This window comes from Epinephelus lanceolatus, chromosome 15 (assembly GCF_041903045.1).
Source record: "Epinephelus lanceolatus isolate andai-2023 chromosome 15, ASM4190304v1, whole genome shotgun sequence".
Lineage (NCBI taxonomy): Eukaryota > Metazoa > Chordata > Actinopteri > Perciformes > Serranidae > Epinephelus > Epinephelus lanceolatus.
Window position 1 is genome coordinate 33,751,853 of NC_135748.1, and position 20,660 is coordinate 33,772,512.

Here is a 20,660-nt window from a genome sequence, read left to right on the forward strand (position 1 = left end):
TGATGTTTAATATTTTTTTTCAAATAGGATGTAAACTTTGCCTTCAGCAGTTATTCTGTGAAATTTACTGTTATTATTATTATTTATTATTTTGCGGCCAAACAACGGTGTTGATTTCTATTACTGAATAAAGTTTTATTTTAAAACAATGGCGCAGACGCAGTACCGGCTAGCCGCCACACGGTGGCAGCAGAGTATGATCTTTTTACGGCTGCAGCGGCAATTTGCAAGTGCATCACATCTGTCAGTGACAGGCACGACGCAGCAGGACTAATTATGTGAAGTTTGACCGGTGTCTTCACACTTTTCATGAGGAGAGTAAACAGACTTCCGCTTCACATGTATGTTCACTTATCTTGGCTTCTCAGGTTGCCATCTCTCCTCATCATTCCTACATTTCCCTCATGTGCTCTTGCACAAAAAATTGTCATTAATCGATGTTACATTGTCTGAAACACTCTCCTGACGCGTATGAACTGTGCCTTCAAATCAGGGGCACTGCAGTGAGTGTGACCCGCTTTCAAGATGCAGTGAGGAAGAGGAGAGGATGGGGGCACCTCATGATCTGAGGAGAGAGGGAGAGGAAGAGAGAGAGACAGAGAGAGAGTGTGTGTGTGTGTCAGTCCCACAGTGTTTTCTCTGGAGAAGAGTCCAGCCTGGCTGCTACAGAGGAGGCACACACCCGCTATGTCCCGAATTGCCTGCTGCAGGTATGTAAAGTAATGCCAGTGATTAGTTGCTGTGCAGACACAGACAGTCTCTTTAACATGGGAGCGTCAGTCTGCTTATTAATTAGGCGTCACCGTTTAATTGGGATGCACGGGCTTGTACTGTAGGTAGGTGACGATGTAGAAAATGTTGTCCTGTAAATGACACCGGCTGTGGAGCTGCAGACTGAGGAGCTTAAGTCAGCTGTCAGACAGTGGAGAAGAGGATTCAAACAGAGCACAGCGCAGTGTTTTTCTGCGATGCTTTCAGGGGTAAAAGTTTAAATAGATCAGCTTGGATGAAGCAAATCAGCTGAGAGATGCAGGCAGCTGTCCGTGGTGCTGAAACTCAAAATGTTGCCCTATCACAGAGAGAAGTTTTTATCTCTCAGATCTAGGGTTTAGTGTCCTAAAAGGTTGTGATCTCTGCTGATATCAGTTGTTTGGGTCCCACCCTGTGGATCACTGCATGTTTTGTAGCAACAGGACTCCAAGAACTTTGGCTTTTTACATGTTTTTGATGCAACTTTTATGTCTGTTTATGTCTCCTTAGCATGATTTGTGATAGAAGAGGAGGCAGGTGTTACATCTTTAAGCATTTCTAGGTTCATGTGGTGGCCTAATGATTATTTTCATTATTGATTCATCTCAATTTTCTCGACTACTCGATCAATTGTTTTGCAAGTAAATTGTAAGTGGATGGAGAAACCAGCAGTCCAAAACACAAAGATATTCAGTATATTATCATAGAGGATAAAGAAAAGCATCAAATCGAGATCATACTGGAAGCTACAATTAGAGAAAGTTTGTTATGTATGCTTAAAAAATGATTAATGGATTATCAAAACAGTTGCTGATCGATTTATTCAATCAACTGCATGATTAATCGACTAATTTTTGCTTTGTGTGAAAAACAGGAATTAATTCTCCATGTCTCTAATGCAGGTTGACAACGCTGAAGGAGAAGCAGCTGACTTAATTTCCATTTTATCCAAAACTGGATTGATGGACCTCCATTATGGCCAACTGGACATGATTCTGCACTCAGCACCTGTGGCACAATGTCGAATATGATTTACCTGACTGCCTTTAGCATTTTGTACCTGCCTGTTTTGCTGTTTGAGGCATTCGTCTTGTCTAAGGGCAAGTATGAGAGGTCAGTGGTGCCGAGCTCTGCCTCTCGCCTGGTGGCAAGGATGGACGGGGATGTTATAATCGGTGCCCTCTTCTCTGTCCACCACCAACCGTCAGCTGAGAAGGTGGCAGAGAGGAAATGTGGAGAAGTCCGGGAGCAGTACGGCATCCAAAGGGTGGAGGCCATGTTCCACACTCTGGATCGGATTAACTCGGACCCAAACCTGCTGCCCAACATCACCCTGGGCTGTGAGATCAGGGACTCCTGCTGGCACTCCTCGGTGGCTCTGGAGCAGAGCATCGAGTTCATACGAGACTCTCTCATCTCCATTCGGGACGACAGGGACGGCTCCAGGTGGTGCATCGAGGGGGAGCCCTCCAGTCAGCCGCCGCCAACCAAGAAGCCCATCGCAGGGGTCATCGGGCCTGGGTCGAGCTCAGTCGCAATTCAAGTTCAAAATCTTCTGCAGCTGTTCAACATCCCACAGATCGCCTACTCTGCAACCAGTATTGACCTCAGTGACAAGACACTGTTTAAGTACTTCCTCAGGGTCGTGCCGTCAGACACTCTGCAGGCCAGGGCTCTCCTGGACATCGTCAAACGATACAACTGGACCTACGTGTCTGCAGTGCACACAGAAGGTAAGACATATTCATCTTAAAGGGTTTGTCATGTTGTCCTTTAAATGTGGAGAAGTGAGGAGGTTCAGACAGATATCTTTGGGCCCTTGTGTGGGCATTTGTTGAAGCATCATGCACAGCAGTGTGACAAAAAAAAAACAAACAATTCAACACCTAGCCCAATCTCCCCTCAGATACCCTCCCACTGAGTAAACAGGCTGGTTTGGATTCCATAGCAGACTCTTTTAGTTCAGGAAGAAGACAATGATGAGCAACACTGGGAGAATGAACCACATTGCAGACAGCTGGCAATAGACAGACATGCTTTGTGTGGGATCAGCCCAGACACCAGAGGAAATGTTGGCATTGTACATCTCTGCAAATCACGAATGTTACATTTGTACGATTCATACATTTCATGATGGGTTTCTAAAGTGATGTAGTATATGAGCTGATTTGTCATTGGGAGGTGGATGGCATGACACCTTCACAAGACGCCTCCCAAGGTTTAGACCACTGCAGACCACTGTTAGAGACCAACAAACAACATAACCGGTCGTTTTTCATGAGTTATTGCTCTGTTCCCAGTGAGTTTTAGCCAACAAATATGTTTAGAGCAAACTGTCACTGTTGGGATAGTTCAGCAAGAAGCGGTTGTGTTTTTACTGAGACGCTGATGAATTTTTTGCTGGTATAATTCCACAAAAAACATTTTCTCCCCCTTTCTTTTAAACTGAGACATTGCTTTGTTTCCACTGGGAGTAGTGCGATAAAAAGCAGACATCCCTGCATTTCCTGCCAGGATAGTGCCACCAAAAGTGGTTGGTTTTTACTGAGATGTTGCTGCGTTTCCACCAGTGATAGTGTGACAAAAAGCTCTTTTTTTACTGAGATATTCCTGCATTTCCTGCCAGGATAGTGCCATGAGAAGCTTTTTTTTTTTTACCACGACATTGCTGCTTTTCCAGCAGGAGTAGCACCATGAAAAGCATCTGTTTTTTATTGCAATATCACTGCATTTCTTGTCAAGATAGTTTCATGAAAAGCAGTTTATTTTTACTGAGATATTGATGCATTTTTTGCCAGGCTGATTCCACAAAAAGCACTTTTTTTCTAAACAGAGACATTGCTTTGTTTCCACTGGGGATGGTGTGATGAAAAGTGGGTGTTTTATTGAGACATCCCTGCCTTTCCTGCGGGAATAGTGCCAACAAATGTGGTTGTTTTTTACTGAGAAGTTGCTGCCTTTCCACCAGGGAAGGTGCGACGAAAAAGCTTTTTTTTTTATTTTGTTTTTTGCTGAAACATCCATGCATTTTCCTGCCAGTGCCACGAAAAGCTTTTTTTTTCCCGCCAAGACATTCCCGTGTTTCCACCGGGGATAGAGCCATGAAAAGCTTCTTTTTTTTTAGTGAGATATCTCTGCATATCCTGCCAAGATAATGCCACAAAAGGCCGTTTTTTTTACCAACACATCGACAGCCTCTTCAGCCGTGCTTGTGCCACAAAAAACTTTTTTTAAAAGCCAAAACACAATCTATTTCTAACCATAACCACAGCGTTGTTGAAACTCAAAGAAAATTTAAGTTTTAACATATCCACTATATATCCATGTACAGATGTAACATACCTGTGGTTTGCACAAACATACAATGCCAATATTTTTTCTGCCAACTGTTTTGGTAGGACTGATTTTCATGGCTGCCAAGATCTGCAGGCCAATGAACCCTCCATGTTGGACGAGGACAAACCTTTATACACACATAGCATGGCTAACAAGAACATAGATCACAGGGGTGGTCTGCTGATTAACTGAACCTACACAAAGATTGGGGAGTCACAAGAGACAGATTCAAAAGAGAATTGTCGGAACTGGAGCAGCAAAAGAAGAAATATCTCAATATGTAGTCCCTAGTGTGGGCCAAGCTCCAAAACCACTGGCTCCTACATTTCCCATGATGCAGCTTCTTTCATTAGAACCTGTCACCAGATACACCCAGTTTGATTCACAGACTTTGGAAAGCTCTCATCAGAACCACAGGAGACATAATGCAAATGCTTTCACAGGCTGAATAAAACACCTAAACTGAATTAGTGTGTAAAATCAGTGGAGTGTCCCTTTAATAAATCAACTGTCCTGACTTTTGTCTGTCTTGTTGAGGCAACAGGAAGGCAAACAGGAAATTAAAGAAAAGACATAAGAAATGCCTTAGAAATTTATTGAGCACATAAGCATCTCTGTTAGCTCAGCACTGATTTAATCAATGTTGTGTTTTGCTGCAATTTTACAACTGCTATTTTATCTCATGAATGACATTAGCAGACTGCTACTCTAACAGCAGGTGGCTGCAGACAGTTGTGCTCTGTTTTGTGGAGCTCATCTACATGATATTAGTATGAATAGAGGATCGATCTCAGAGGAGGAGAGAGAAAACAATGTTCTCTGTGCCCTTTTATGGAGAATGTGGAGTTCATATTTATGCTTCAAAGTCTATAAAGATTATTTTCATATTTTACCTTTTTCCTTTTCTTTCTTAGTTTTGTCAGCAGGAGTCACCTTGTTGCTCCTGTAGGTTTTAGCTGAAGTTTTTTAATTGATTAGTTGAGAGAAAGAAAATGAACTGGCAGCTATTTTAATAACCAGTTAACAGGTTGAGTAATGTTTCATGCATATATGAAATCAAACTAAAACTTTTTGGGTTTTGGTACCTCTGGTCGCACAACAACAAACGATTTAAAAATGTTACCTTGAGTTTTGGGAAACTGTGATGGACCTCTTTCCCAGTTTTTGATGATGAATCAATTAATCAAGGAAATAATTACCAGATTAATTGATTTAAAAAGAATAATCAGCAGTTCCAGCCCTGGGAGAAACCTGCATTTGAGTTGCATACAATGATGTTCTATTTTGTGTGTTAATTATCACTCCAGGCTGACTCACAAAAGTTTATTTTTTCCCACTCATCTCTCGGTCTCATCTTAAAAATCACGCTTTTGCATTACTTAACAGATCTTGCAAAACATTTACATCTGTCTTATAGAAAACTGCATTTTCTAAGCATTTAAAAGCATATAATTATAATACAGATTATCATAATTAGGATTCCTCCCATTGTTAAAAGTCCTCAGTAAGAAATCAGCTGAGATCACCTGACCCACCTGAGGCAGGGAGGATAAAACAAACACTCCTGTCGACAAAGGATCCACGTCCCTCAGGTGCCATCTCTTGCAGTTAATGAGAGGCTATATGTTGCCTCCTTGTCTTTATTTATTCTTTTGTGCAATAGCTGCGATATGTGTGTCCTGTAAGTTTATGTCGGTTAATACTTTGATTTATCTTATTATTGCACAATATTAGATGATCTCTCTCTCTCTCACACACACTCTCAACTACCCTGCCTTTGAAATAAAACTGCTTTTCTTTAAATGAAACCTGCTGACTGCCTCTCCATCCTTTCCCCTGTCAATTAAGTTAACACCAGTGTCTCCAGAACACCCACAGTGCTGGGCGACAGCAAAATGTGAGATGTATACCTGAAATACCCATAAAGCAGCTGTTGCAATCTCATTCATATTTTCACAGAGGGAATTTGTGACAAGTTGGCGATAAGCTGATAAAAAATCCAATCAAAACCTGGCAAGCCTTGTTTGTTTACTGCGATGAAGATCTGTGTGTGCTCTTGGCAATAAAATAAACACCTGTCAGCCAAAATAGAAGCTTTTTAAATCATTTTTTGAGGTTTATTATTTGTGGTGTAACCTCAAAGTGTTGTCTTATACTCATGGATGGATTACTGAACAGGCCCAAAGCTGGGCCTGGCTCTCACCTGGGGCACGTTCAGTCTCAAAACATTGTGCACCATTTTGCTACGGTATGTCTCTTTAAAAAGGGGTGCAACAGACTTTTGGGTATGTTTTCTCTCGTTTGGTTGGTATGTCAGAGGTGTTATCCAATCAGCATTGAAATATCTTAGATAAAAGTCTAGTAGATCTTAACTTGTACTAATGTTTTTTGCTTTTATCTCACACTTGCTTTGACAGTGTAAGCATATGTTTCCCTGGCCACTGAAGCCCCACTGAATTAAACCCCACCATACTAAGAGGTAGTGCACATGCGTAATACAACAGGGTGTTCAACGCACTGCTGTTTTCATTTGAGCAAATGTTTTGCATTGTTTTGTTGAGGCTGAATGCAGCCCTGCAAAGTGGGAGGAGACTCAAAATGACCACAAAAAATGAAACAACTACAAAGATACACAAAATGACTAAAAGGCAACCCCAAAGAGATTTAAAATGACTACAAAGAGACTCAAAACTACCAGAAAAAGACACAAAATAACTACAAATAGACTCAAATGACAAGAAAGAGACTCAAAATGACCAGAAAGAGACATTAAATGACTACAGATAGACTCAAATGACAAGAAAGAGACATAAAATGACAAGAAAGAGACTCAAATGACCAGAAAGAGACACTAAATGACTACAAATAGACTCAAAATGACCAGAAAGAGACATGAAATGACTACAAAGAGACTCAAAATGACCAGAAAGAGACATAAAATGACTACAGAGAGATGTAAGCCAACTCAAAAGAGACTCAAAATGAAAACAAAAGGGCACAAAATAACCACAGACACAATACAACAAGAATCGAGACACAAAATGACCACAAACAGGAACAAAACCACAGAGAGGTGTGTAACAATTACAAAGAGACAAAATAAAAACAAAAAGAGGCTCCTATGTTGGAGAGGTGGTGGGGCCTTCTCCATGTCTGTGCCCAGGGGCCCATTGTCTCATGATCTGCCCACACAGATACTGGTGTTGAGGTCACTTGAACCCTGTTTGCTCTTGTTGTACTGTTGTTGATTCCATTAAAAGAAGTTACTTATAAGCTAAAGTAAGAGGTGTTTTCTGTTCCCAACATTAAAGCGACTTTAAACACTAAATACAGAGTGAAGCTGTGAAACAAAAAGCTATTGATTCTGTCCTGAATGAAACTTCCCTAACAGCTCCTCTCGTCTTTCTCAGGTAACTACGGAGAGAGTGGGATGGAGGTGTTCAAAGAGCTCGCCTCACAGGACGGCCTCTGCGTCGCCCACTCTGACAAGATCTACAGCAACGCCGGGGAGAAGCACTTTGACAGGCTGCTTAGGAAACTGCGAGAGCGTCTGCCTAAAGCCCGAGTGGTTGTCTGCTTCTGTGAAGGCATGACGGTCCGAGGGCTGCTCATGGCCATGAGACGACTCGGAGTAGCCGGAGAGTTTCTCCTAATTGGCAGGTTTGTTAGCGATTGTTTCCCCCACGGGAGTTTTTGTTTTCTCCGTCTGTTTCTTTTTTGTTTTGGATGAAAAGCTTTCAAACAAGAATGATGAAAAGAGTTCTCGCTTTCATGTTTGCTGTGGCTTTTTGGGGGATTTTAATGGCCGTGGAATTCAGTCAACACAGCCTAATAATGAGACAGTTAAAATAAGAAACAGGAACAGCTTCTTGTACCACATGGATTAATGACATTTGTGTTGGTAATGAAGATAATTGTAGATGACAATCACAGTTTCAATTTCAACAATCTCACCACAAGGTCCATTTAGTAGCTGCTCCAGAGCTTTCAGTTGAGTCATGTATCTTCTTCTGGAACTAACCCTTCGCTAAGCCCCTCCTAGAACGGCCACTGTCCAAGTCTTTGTTAGCAACCGTAACTAGTCATTGGAGGTCTATTAAGCTTTCAGAACAAGAGAAATGAGGAACCTGCAAGTCCAACAGCAGATATCCTGTTTAGAGACGGGTGTCGTATTGTTTTGCTTTTCCAAAGCCAAACAGGCAACAGGAGGGATTTCTATATGGATTAAACCAGTGGTTTCCAACTGGCCTGGCCACAGGGTCCAGAATTTTAAGTTTGGAGGTTGGATACCAGTTTAGGCTTTTGTTTGCTTTAAACATATAGAAAAGCAGGATACTTAAGTTTTGCTAACATAGGCTAAAAGCTACATACTGTAATTAAAGCTATATACAGTCATAACTAATGTTAAATGTTTGCTTAAAGGTCCAGTGAGTAAGATTTAGGAGGATTTAGAGTTATCTAGTGGTGAGGATTGCAGAGTCCAACTAGCTGAAACTTCTCCCAGTTAGAATTCCATCAGTGTTTGAGCTTTTTACAGGGAGCCGAATTGTCCGCAGAGGTTTCTTCTCCCGGGCAAAATTTTGCAGTGAGTAGTGGCTGTTATGGAGCTTTCAATTGTCTTGTATAAATATATACAGTACAGGCCAAAAGTTTGGACACACCTTCTCATTCAATGCGTTTTTTTTATTTTCATGACTATTTACATTGTAGATTCTCACTGAAGGCATCAAAACTATGAATGAACACATGTGGAGTTATGTACTTAACAAAAAAAGGTGAAATAACTGAAAACATGTTTTATATTCTAGTTTCTTCAAAATAGCCACCCTTTGCTCTGATTACTGCTTTGCACACTCTTGGCATTCTCTCCATGAGCTTCAAGAGGTAGTCACCTGAAATGGTTTCCACTTCACAGGTGTGCCTTATCAGGGTTAATTAGTGGAATTTCTTGCTTTATCAATGGGGTTGGGACCATCAGTTGTGTTGTGCAGAAGTCAGGTTAATACACAGCCGACAGCCCTATTGGACAACTGTTAAAATTCATATTATGGCAAGAACCAATCAGCTAACTAAAGAAAAACGAGTGGCCATCATTACTTTAAGAAATGAAGGTCAGTCAGTCCGGAAAATTGCAAAAACTTTAAATGTGTCCCCAAGTGGAGTCGCAAAAACCATCAAGCGCTACAACGAAACTGGCACACATGAGGACCGACCCAGGAAAGGAAGACCAAGAGTCACCTCTGCTTCTGAGGATAAGTTCATCCGAGTCACCAGCCTCAGAAATCGCAAGTTAACAGCAGCTCAGATCAGAGACCAGATGAATGCCACACAGAGTTCTAGCAGCAGACCCATCTCTAGAACAACTGTTAAGAGGAGACTGCGCGAATCAGGCCTTCATGGTCAAATAGCTGCTAGGAAACCACTGCTAAGGAGAGGCAACAAGCAGAAGAGATTTGTTTGGGCCAAGAAACACAAGGAATGGACATTAGACCAGTGGAAATCTGTGCTTTGGTCTGATGAGTCCAAATTTGAGATCTTTGGTTCCAACCGCCGTGTCTTTGTGAGACGCAGAAAAGGTGAACGGATGGATTCCACATGCCTGGTTCCCACTGTGAAGCATGGAGGAGGAGGTGTGATGGTGTGGGGGTGTTTTGCTGGTGACACTGTTGGGGATTTATTCAAAATTGAAGGCACACTGAACCAGCATGGCTACCACAGCATCCTGCAGCGACATGCCATCCCATCCGGTTTGCGTTTAGTTGGACGATCATTTATTTTTCAACAGGACAATGACCCCAAACACACCTCCAGGCTGTGTAAGGGCTATTTGACCAAGAAGGAGAGTGATGGAGTGCTGCGGCAGATGACCTGGCCTCCACAGTCACCGGACCTGAACCCAATCAAGATGGTTTGGGGTGAGCTGGACCGCAGAGTGAAGGCAAAGGGGCCAACAAGTGCTAAACACCTCTGGGAACTCCTTCAAGACTGTTGGAAAACCATTTCAGGTGACTACCTCTTGAAGCTCATGGAGAGAATGCCAAGAGTGTGCAAAGCAGTAATCAGAGCAAAGGGTGGCTATTTTGAAGAAACTAGAATATAAAACATGTTTTCAGTTATTTCACCTTTTTTTGTTAAGTACATAACTCCACATGTGTTCATTTATAGTTTTGATGCCTTCAGTGAGAATCTACAATGTAAATAGTCATGAAAATAAAAAAAACGCATTGAATGAGAAGGTGTGTCCAAACTTTTGGCCTGTACTGTATATATATATATGTAAATATAATATATAAATTAATTATTGTTCAGAAGAATTAATCTGTGAGGGAAACACAGGCATTGAATCTCCTGTTATAATATTCAGCTCTGCTCTGGATGCTTCACACAAAGCTGATATGAACTGAAATATTCTGTGTTCAGGTTTGTTCCAGATTGTTCTCCCACGGGGCTTTCAGGTTTATCCTTTATGTTTTTTTGGAGGAAACATATTCAACTTTCCAAACAGGATGATGAAAAGAATTCTTTTTCTTAGTGCTGCTGTTTTTATTTAAGTTTACAGAGGGGTTTTCAAAAGGTATTAAAAAAATGAAAAGAAAGAGGAGAAAAGTTCTCACTGACCTTGAAAGGTCTATTTAGCAGCTGTTCTGGATGTTCCATTTGTTATTATATAACTCAAAGCTGTCAGTTTTTAATCATAACTTCAGCTATTTGTGCCTCATTTATTGACATGGCATTTGTGAATAGTGAAGATGAATTGTTGACCAGACAGGTCCTTTTAAGCTGGAGCTTTCAGTCATATCACATGATCTTCCTCAGCAGGTGGAGTTGACATATTTATGTTAAGAACTTAAATGACTTTTTCTCCAGATTGGCTTTAAGATTTATATTAAATTATCATTAAACTTCATTTTTGACCTTGGAAACAAAGGTTGACAAAACAAACATACTATAAGGAAGATTTAATAGCTGTTCTAGAGCTTTCGATTGTATCATTTAAACCTGTAATTGTACATTATATTTATTACAGCATCTACAATTAGTTTTTATAAGTAGCTCTGTTTTCAGTCTTCTTATCTGGTGGAGAACTGCCCCCTCGCAGCTCTCTGCTAGCTCATTTTCGGTGGTTGCCGTGCCAGCATCCTGTGTTTTTTTTACATTTATCAGGCATGTATATCTTTCCTAAAATTATTTCACATAGTCTTACTCAAACAGGGACTGTGAATAAGTGGCTGAAGAGCGGTTTCATTTAAGAAAAAGAAGGTTCTAGCGGAGCTCTAGCCTCCCACATGTCTTCACATGGTGCTGCTTCAACCAGAAGTCCTACAGGGAGTTTTAAACTGGTTATAAAACAGTCTCAATTTAATACTGATGTCGCTATATGACCTACATAAACAAACAAACCAAGGGACAGGCGTCACTGACAGTCTTGATTCCTTGTGAAAAGAAAAGATTTACTCTATGTAGACCAGAAGAGCAGATGTAAACATTTTCCAAGGCAAAATGTTGCAGTGAGTTGTACGTAAGCTAGTTAAAGGGCAACAGGAGGAGATTTTTCTTTACAGTATTTTATATTTGACACACAAGTCAGTCTTGCTGCCGAGCGATACGTTGCTGTTGGCTTATTATTATTATTATGAAGACATAACATTGAATGTTGATAACTTCAGCTTACTTACCAAAATTACCATTACACAGCAACCAAATCTGTTAGTATTAGGTTTCCATGTAACCTAGGTGTATGAACGATACTAAAACAAATATTACTTTGGTTCACCATCATCGTGTTACAGTTATTAATCCTACAAAGCCACATTACATACACATACATTACCTCATTGCTATAAATCCTGCAAACAGCTTTGTTTAAAAAAGGAAAAACAGTATTATAATGAAGTTGCGTCATTCTTTCAGTTGCTTCAAAACAAATGCATGCAGCTAGATCAAATTCTTTTCGACACCTAGCAGAGGTGCTCATGGGAAATGAAGTCTTAATCCTGGGAAACGCTTCCACTTTTGTCAACAGGGCCCACCCAGATCATCACAAAATGAAAGTTCCTTGTAGTTGCTTTAAGGCTGGGGTCAGCACCTTTACTATCCAAAGAGCCATTATTGACAAAATAATTGAAAAATAATTTTTAAAAAATCTGCTTGGCGTCACAATAACATATTTGAGGCTTTTTTGAGGGTAAAACAGCTCATTAAGTCTAAATTAGCCTACACTAATAATGTAAATGAGCATTCGTTCATGTTTTACCACAAGGTGGTGTCTCTGCAGGGCACTATTTATGATTATATAGGGTTTTAACTTTGCAGAGCTGGCCGTGAAAGCAACCAAGTCTGTCCACGCACTATGAAATTCTCTACTTTATTGGATTTGGCATCCAGCTAGGAAGACTCAAGACTAGCCTGCTATCGAGGTTCAAGGAAAAGGTGCCAGGCAGTAGATTTTTCATGCACATTTTAGTTGTTGAAATGTTAAAACATGTTTTTATTTAGTATAGAGGCTTCACATTTTTACAACTGGAGAATGTAAAAATGTATTTAGGCTTGCAACACTGATATTTTAAACTCAAAATATTGACAAAATAATCAGTGCTTATTTCCAGATAATTCATTTTGTCAAAGCCACAGGGAGCCACTGGAGAGGAGCTAAAGAGCCTCATGTGGCTCTGGAGCCGCAGGGAGTCCTACCCCTGCTTTAAGGTTATTTGTCAAGAACATTTCATATACAGCAGCAGTTCAAAGTGCCTTACTAACTGTGTAATAGATAAATAGGGCAGGATAAAATATGAATAGTAATAATAATTGTAGTACATTAGAACATGAAACTGTACATCGTCCTGAAACATGATGCCATAATCCTGTGAGAGACATACAGATGTTATACTATATCTCTCCGCTCAGTATGGATGGTATACACAAAGTTCATATGGAACCAAAATATTCTTTTCTTCCTACAGGGAGTAGAGTTCCTCTGAAAGCAGAAGACGCTTTGAGTCGGGCTCAGTAATGAATAATGCATCCATGCAGCGAGCTCTCCCTCTCCCTGTCAGATCACAGGCAGGATGGGCTAATATGGGACAGCACCTCCAGCATAAGCTGGGGAATAGTGAACATCAAAGCCCATATCAGCACTTATACCAGACATTCCCTCTTTGTGGAGTCTCAGCTCACCTCAAGTCCTGTTAGGAGGAGCTTGTCGCAGCACCTGAAACGAGGCTGCGATAAAAGCTCGCCATGGTTAATTTACTGAGAGCGGCTCATTAATTGTGGCTATTTTATTCACAAAGGCTGATGAGAAGGAGTCGAAATCCCTTCTTCTGAACCCAAATGATCAAATACACGTGTGAAAAAAAGGGAGTTTAAACTTGCTCTCACCCCTTCCACTTGAATTTGCACTGCTGCTAAACTCTCCACGGAAGATAAGGAGGGCGTGAGTTTGGTAGAGCAGTGTGTGTGTGTGTGTGTGTGTGTGTGTGTGTGTGTGTTTTCTGGGTCAAGGAGACTTCTGAAAAAGGAAAATGTTTTTTAGAGCAATGCAGTAAGTGAACACATGCAGCCCTGTGCAATGGGCCAATCGTGAATGCCCGAGGTGCTGGTCGTCAGCCATCCATCTTCTGCTGTGTGGAGGATGAAAGAAATGGCTGCTCTCACACCACAGATCCCACACATCTCTAACAGCAGACAACTCATTTGATCGACTCTCAAGAGAAATAATAAAAGAATATATCAGCTTTATGATCCTGTGCTTGACAAACATTTGACTCCTGATCTGTTTTGCTTTGAAAAAATCCTCTTTTATTTCGTAAAGTCAGCTGACATAAATACACTCTGCTTGCTACTTTCAATATGCAACAGTGCCTCCTTGCCCCAAATTAAATGATTCATGGACGTGTGATATGATATTTGTGTTATGAATGTGTACATGCGTGTGCTGGACGTCAGAGCTGTAGGATTTTGGCACTCAGAGTGTTGGACTGGAGGGAGTGTGATGCTGAGAAGCAGATGGCCAGGTACTGTTGATACTGTCACACTGGACAGCCATTGTCAGCTCATTTTTGAAGTGCCAGCCAAGCCAAACGTGCTATTGGCTTTAATTTTTTGCCAAATGTGGGCTTTTGTAGGCTGGTGACTGATATTTTTAGACTGTGGATGAGGTGTGTTTTGTGCAATATTGAGTCTCTTAGCATGATTCTGTTTTGAATACAAGGAGCCATTGTTTTGCACCAGATTTATTTCCGTCTTTGCAGCTTGAAAAAACATGTTGTGCAGCTTTAGAACAGCATCATTATGACATCAGTAGTTTCTTAACACAGTGTCATTCACTATAGGTATTGAGCCAACACATTCTCACTCCCAGCTTATAAAATACTGACGCTTGTTCAGTGGCCCTACATGTCAAGTTATGACGCTCTTGGTACCCCTCCAGCATTAGTTTTAGATACTCAGGGACAGCATGCCAATTTATCCTAGTGACATGCATTGTGCCATTTCAAAATAAACTTTCTTTTTCACAGGAAATGTACAGTTTCTGTTCAGTAAATGTAAACAGTCTCTTTTTTAAGTAAACTTAGAACATAAGTTAAAACAACACCTTCGTTTTAAGGTTCAACTTCTTAAGTTTAGACAACAAAAGTACGTGGTAAAGGTGAAATAAAACACATCATGGTTTGGCTAAAAATGAGTTTGTTACTAATGTAAAGTAACATCACGTGACATAAGACACTGGCATTTTATGCTACACATAGCACACACTTAATGAAATATGGAAGCGTAATGAGTTTTGGTTTCACACATTAAACAACCTCCAAGTCTCGAAGTTGAAAGTCTGGAGTCTGTTTGACCAGCCCACCTGGTGCAGACTTTCTTGCTCTTTAAAATGCCTCCGCCCGGGTTGTCTCATACCACGCCTTGATGCATTGACAACTGCTGCTGAGGGCCACTGACCTAGCATCAGTATTTGACAATGTTGATTCAACAGTCAAACTCTGAGATAAATGCCAACTGTCTTTCTCTTTTCCCATGGCCTGTCCCCTGACCTGTACACAAGCATGAACGCTCCCTGTTGCTATGGCTACAACGGCTACAACAGCTCGATATAAGCCACTTTATTTGTGTACCCTTTAAAGAGCCAGGGCTGTGTATGAACACCAGAATTTTTCAGCTTATACAAAGTGACAGTAAGCTGACCTTGAGGACAATATATTTCATTGATTTTGACAGAAAGTATATTGGACGAGAATCACAGACTCCACCCTCATTCCCAGAGTATCAAAATACACAACTTGGGTAATGTACCCTTTAGCATCTGTAAAAAATGCATTGGGCTTTTAATCAACTCCAGTGTAAACACATCTGCATCGTTATTAGACGTTCAGAACAATGGATGTAGTATAAAGAGCACAAACGTCTTCTTAGGGTGGGTGGGAGTTGAGGTGGATGAGTCCAACAAACACCAGACTTTGACCCAGGATACCAGTGTTTTTATTTTGTGTCAAAATGAAAGTTAGCGAGGCGTCGGTGGCTTAGTGGTAGAGCAGGCGCCCCATGTGCAAGGCTGTTGCCGCAGTGGCCCGGGTTTGACTCCAGCCTGTGGTCCTTTGCTGCATGTCACTCCCTCTCTCTCTCCCCCTTTCACGCTCATCTGTCCTATCAATTAAAGGCTCAGTCACCAGGGTGTGATTGTGGTGCTATACATTTTCCATTCAAGATACAATGCAAAAGCCTGCCCCACATCATGTTACAACCTCAAATGGGGCCACATGAAAAGTCAGGGGATCACCAAAGACATCATCGTCATTTCCTGGGGACCATTAAAGTTTGTGCAAAATTAGATAAAAATTAATCCAACAGTTGTTAAGAAATTTCAGCCTAAAACAAAATGTTGGACACTGCCATCCCTGGAGCCTCCCTACTATCTTAAAACGAGATGCAAATGATGAATTGATTTGCAAAGCAAATTGGATCTTATTGTAGGTTTGACAGCCTTTTTCATGTAATTAATTTATTCATCAGGTTTATTGTCAGGTTTTGTCAGACTGAATCGAACTGTCAATAAGCAAAAACATAAATTAGTATAACCACTGGCCTAACTGTTGGCATTTGCTTTGAAGTCATTTCATACAGTTTTTGTGTCCATACGTTCCAGTTGTCATACCTTATAAGAAAATTACCATTCTGCCCATGAGGATTCGCATTTTGTGGCCAGGAAAATGATTTGTAATGTTTATTATATTCAGTTTGTTGTTGCATTCTAGGGAGTTGTTTTTGTGCCAAATCATCCTTAGAACGCTGCTATTTAAGACCCCTCCACATCCACTGCTCTCCCCCTTCATTTCTCACTCATGCAAGCACACTATCACATATATGCATCACAGATTTGATCCCACACTGCTTAGAAACACTCGAGCTGCATTTGCAACTGAAATGAGGGGAAGTTTTTTTTTATTGATTCAAATCTGAAGTGTCAAACAAAAGCATTTGTCTCATTGGCATGATCTTTTGTGAGAGGATTCAATGCAGGATTGATTTTCAAACAGGCGAGCATGTCAGCTATAAATACAAACTATGACCATCGGAGGGACAGAATCACACGTGAGAGTCTGTGTGGAGGCTCATTTCTCTCCGGGGCAGATTGTACTGCTACACTACTAATCTGTGAATTCTCACCGGACTTGTGATTGTGTCTGTGGACTGGGAGACTTTTCTTTTTTTTATGAGTTCTTTCAGCAAGTACAGAGAGCGCTCCACGCCCCGCAGTGGGAAGGCTGAAAGGGAAACAAAGTCAGAGCAACAAAAGGGAGGAGGTGTCTGCAGGATTCAGTGTGAGGCTTGTTAGTGAGGCTGCATGTAGCTTCAAACATAACACTGTCACAGACTTCTGGAGCTTCAGCTGCATCCTAAAACAACAGTTTCCCTTTTGCCAGGTGCAGAATACTGTTTGTTACTCATCATACTGAATTTCTTTCAGATTTTTTTTCTCAGCAAAAAGATTTCATTTTATCTGACTTCAAATAAGAACCAATAAGACAGAACGTTAGTCATCCTGAGGGGAAGTGTTGTGCAGCAGCTAAAGAACAAAGTGGAAAAGAGTGCAAATATAATGTGTGCAAATATCAATAAACAGATTTCCAAAATCTAAAATATACAGAATACCAAAAATATAAACAAGGGGAATGGTAAGGATGTTGCTCACATCTCCAGTTGCTAATAGCTGTTAAAGCTAGAGGTTTGATAGTCCTTGTTGCAGACCTCTAAGCAAACACATAAGCTTGTAATCCTTCAGCTGCAACATTGTCTCTATAGACAGCGTTTGGTTTTTGGTTAATTCTCCTACATTCTTGGCACATGGGGGAAGTTTCAGCTGGTTGCTAAATCCACTAAATCCTGCACACTAGATCTTTAACAACACTTGAGCCTAATTTATGTTTGGGAGCTCAACACTTTTAAGGAGTGGCGCTTGACAAAAATGACACTTGTGACAGAAAAAAGTGTCAGTAGTGTTACTGTCGTAGTTTTAAATCCACATTGACTCGCATTCAGTGTCTCTGTCCGCAGAGGCAGCTTAAAGAACCATGGCTGGCCAAACTGCCGTCACCAGGCTGACAGACAGCAGATGTTTACTAAACAAAAAAAAAAATCATGTCAGCACCAAAGGAGGAAATCAACATTGTTCATATTAATTGATTCACTGATTTTATGTTACCGCCCACCGAAGCAAGTGAGGGGAATCTGTTGCTCACAGGCAGACTGGGAGCTGATCAATCAATAAATAATAAGTTAGAAAACACATATACAGCAGGCTGTGTCTGTTATTTCAAACAGCTGTCTGTGCAGATTATGCACTAAACACAACAGAAATAGACTCGGATGAAAACACAAGGGGTCTCTGGTTAATATGGAGACAACTAAAATATTATTCCGAAACATAAATTGAAAATGTCAAACTGTTCTTTAATATCTGTCAAGCGACACTCTTCAAAAGTGTCAAGTGCCCTTAGGTACTGACATTATAAAGGTATTTCCAGAATCCTCAAAGACTCCTCTAACCATCGAGAAGAGAAATGATCTTGCGTCCTGCTTGATAAAAAAGATTTTTCTGACTTGTTTTCTGTCCAGGTAACTGGAAATGATGTGTGCGTGTTTTGCAAAACACATGAAAAATATGTGTTATATCTGAGTGAAAATATGAAATAATAAAAAGTAACACCAATATAGACATTACAATTAATATTAAGACTTTTGAAATTTTGCCTTAGTTCATATAAATTGAGTGAGGCCAAATGTTCCTATAATGCTCAAGTTTGTCCTTGAAAGCAAACCTGCATCTTTTCAGGTGAAGGGTACCTGACAAATTATCCTGCCAGTGTACTGAAGCTTTTCCTTGTGCTTTCCAGTGTTACAGTGTAATATTATTTGCTGTTACAAGGCCATGAGAGCCATGAAAACTTCCCTTACGGTGGACAGTGTCTGTGCTGTGCCAGAAATGGGCATCATTGGCTTTAGTTGCATTGCAGCACCAACCACCCTTGAACATAACTTTAAAAATGTCATCCTGGTACTTAATCAGCTTACAGGGCAGGGGATAAAGCTATAAATGAAAGTGACTCTGCAGAATTATACATAAGTCACATTATGTTGACGCTTAAGGGAAAATGCAGTGACTTAATTTTGGTGTAACCTGTGTAACACCTTAAATTCATGTTGGATTAAGCACTGTCATTTACAGCTGCTATTAAGATGGTTGAAAAAGTCTTTAAAGGATTCTGTAAATTCCTACAGAAAGTAGTGCTGTAAATAACCTTCTGTTTTTTATTTTCAAACACATGTTTAGCTCTGTGACTCTAATGTAATGTGAACACATGAGAGGCACAGACTGGGGCTGGCTCCAGTGTTACTATATGCAGTGTGCTCCTCTCTGCAGTGATGGCTGGGCAGACCGAGTTGAGGTGGTGGAGGGGTATGAACAGGAGGCTGTGGGCGGCATCACCGTGAAGCTGCAGTCTGAAGAGGTCTCCTCCTTCGACGACTACTTCCTGAAGCTCAAGCTCAGCACCAACACCCGTAACCCGTGGTTCCCTGAGTTCTGGCAGTACCGCTTCCAGTGCCGCCTTCCCGGACACCCACTGGAGAACCTGAATTATGCACGAAACTGCTCAGGTAGCTAAACAATTTGTCAGGCAATTATGATGTTTCCTGCAGTTTTTTTCCTGGTTTACATTTTTTACACCAGCGTGCACATCAGCTTGTCTTTTTGAACTGTTCTGATGTGTGCAATGCCCAGAGGACGATGCCAGAAGGCCCCGTAAACTGGAACACAGTCTTTAATAATGAATTAGACTGCCAGAGGGCGGAATTCTCTCTGAGTCAATCCAATAACACATATTTTTATATTGTTCATTTCTGTGACACGTGGCTTTACAGAGGATGATGAACTAGGTAAATTAAATCCTTTTCTTTTACAAAGGAACAGAATAAATTCATTAGCTTAAGTTCTTGGTTTCTCGAAACAATGCTCAGCAAGCATGTTTCCAAAACATATTTTTACATACTGCTCATACATGTTTCTTTTACAAATATATCTACAGAATATATATTTACGTTTTCAATCTTAATTTATGAGGTTGCTGTTTCCATAAACATCCAGTAATCATTTTTAAATTATTTCAAATTCATCATACTGATAAACGTAAATATAAAATGATGCATGCAGCAAAAAAATAATTGTACTTTTCAGTTGGCAGCTCTCAAGGTTTTTTCAAGTGAATTTGTTTTTGCCATCGCACCTCAGTTCCTGCAGTTGTTTTAATCTTTTATTCCTTTGCAGCGTTTGCACATTATTTATGAGAATAGAGCCTCTCTTGTTTATTATGCACATACCTCAAGCTTTTATCCATTTCTACAAGGCATCACATTTTAATAGCACTTAAGAGAGTATTTATTTATGCCTCATAAGTGGAGATAGAGTTATTGTTTGCTGTCCTGTCACTTCTGTTGTTTTTTTTTTATAATATTATTTATATTTTTTTGGTGTAGAGCTCCAGGACGGTGAGTGAATCCCTCTGAATGGAACCATAACGCTCCTCACTTTGGCAATATACATAGAGGTTGACTGATATTAAGGTTTAATCACATGATGCGATCATTTAAGTGGTCAGTTTATGTTCTTATTTATCTCTAAACGTACTATTAATCTCAGTTAACCTCTAATATATGAAGCTATTGGGATGTTTTTATTTGTTTTTTGTCACACTGCAGTGAGAGCCCAATGATTTAACTGCTCTCACTCTGTGCTCTCACACCCTTTGTGGCCTTGAGTTGTACAAAACAGCCCAATAACATTTCAGTGAGATGGCTGATCCGGCTTGAGTTGCATGTAGCCACAAAACTAGTGAAGCCATATCACAACAGATAACTCCTACTTTCAGTTTTTGCAGTTTTGCTCATATTTGGAGAGAGAAGGTTCAGTTGTCTTGAAGCCGACTAATCCCGACGTGCAGCAGTACTAGGCCCTCTGCTTGCATGCTGACATCGTGACATCATTGCATCATGACTGAAGCTCACACAGCTCAGCG

At 40.6% G+C, this 20,660-nt stretch overlaps 1 protein-coding gene across 3 annotated transcripts in view; it reads left to right on the top strand.

The window, feature by feature from the left end:
- Nucleotides 1–539: 539 nt before the first annotated feature.
- The window catches only part of grm1b (glutamate receptor, metabotropic 1b), a 37,202-nt gene continuing 17,081 nt past the window's right edge, over nucleotides 540–20,660 (top strand). The window contains exons 1-4 of one of the 3 annotated variants that reach the window (XM_033643660.2): nucleotides 540–710; nucleotides 1,653–2,483; nucleotides 7,497–7,746; nucleotides 19,010–19,245. In XM_033643660.2, coding sequence (XP_033499551.2) covers nucleotides 1,769–2,483; nucleotides 7,497–7,746; nucleotides 19,010–19,245 — 1,201 coding nt within the window. In that variant the 5' untranslated portion in view covers nucleotides 540–710; nucleotides 1,653–1,768. The other 2 variants (XM_033643658.2, XM_033643659.2) reach the window with 2 other exon arrangements.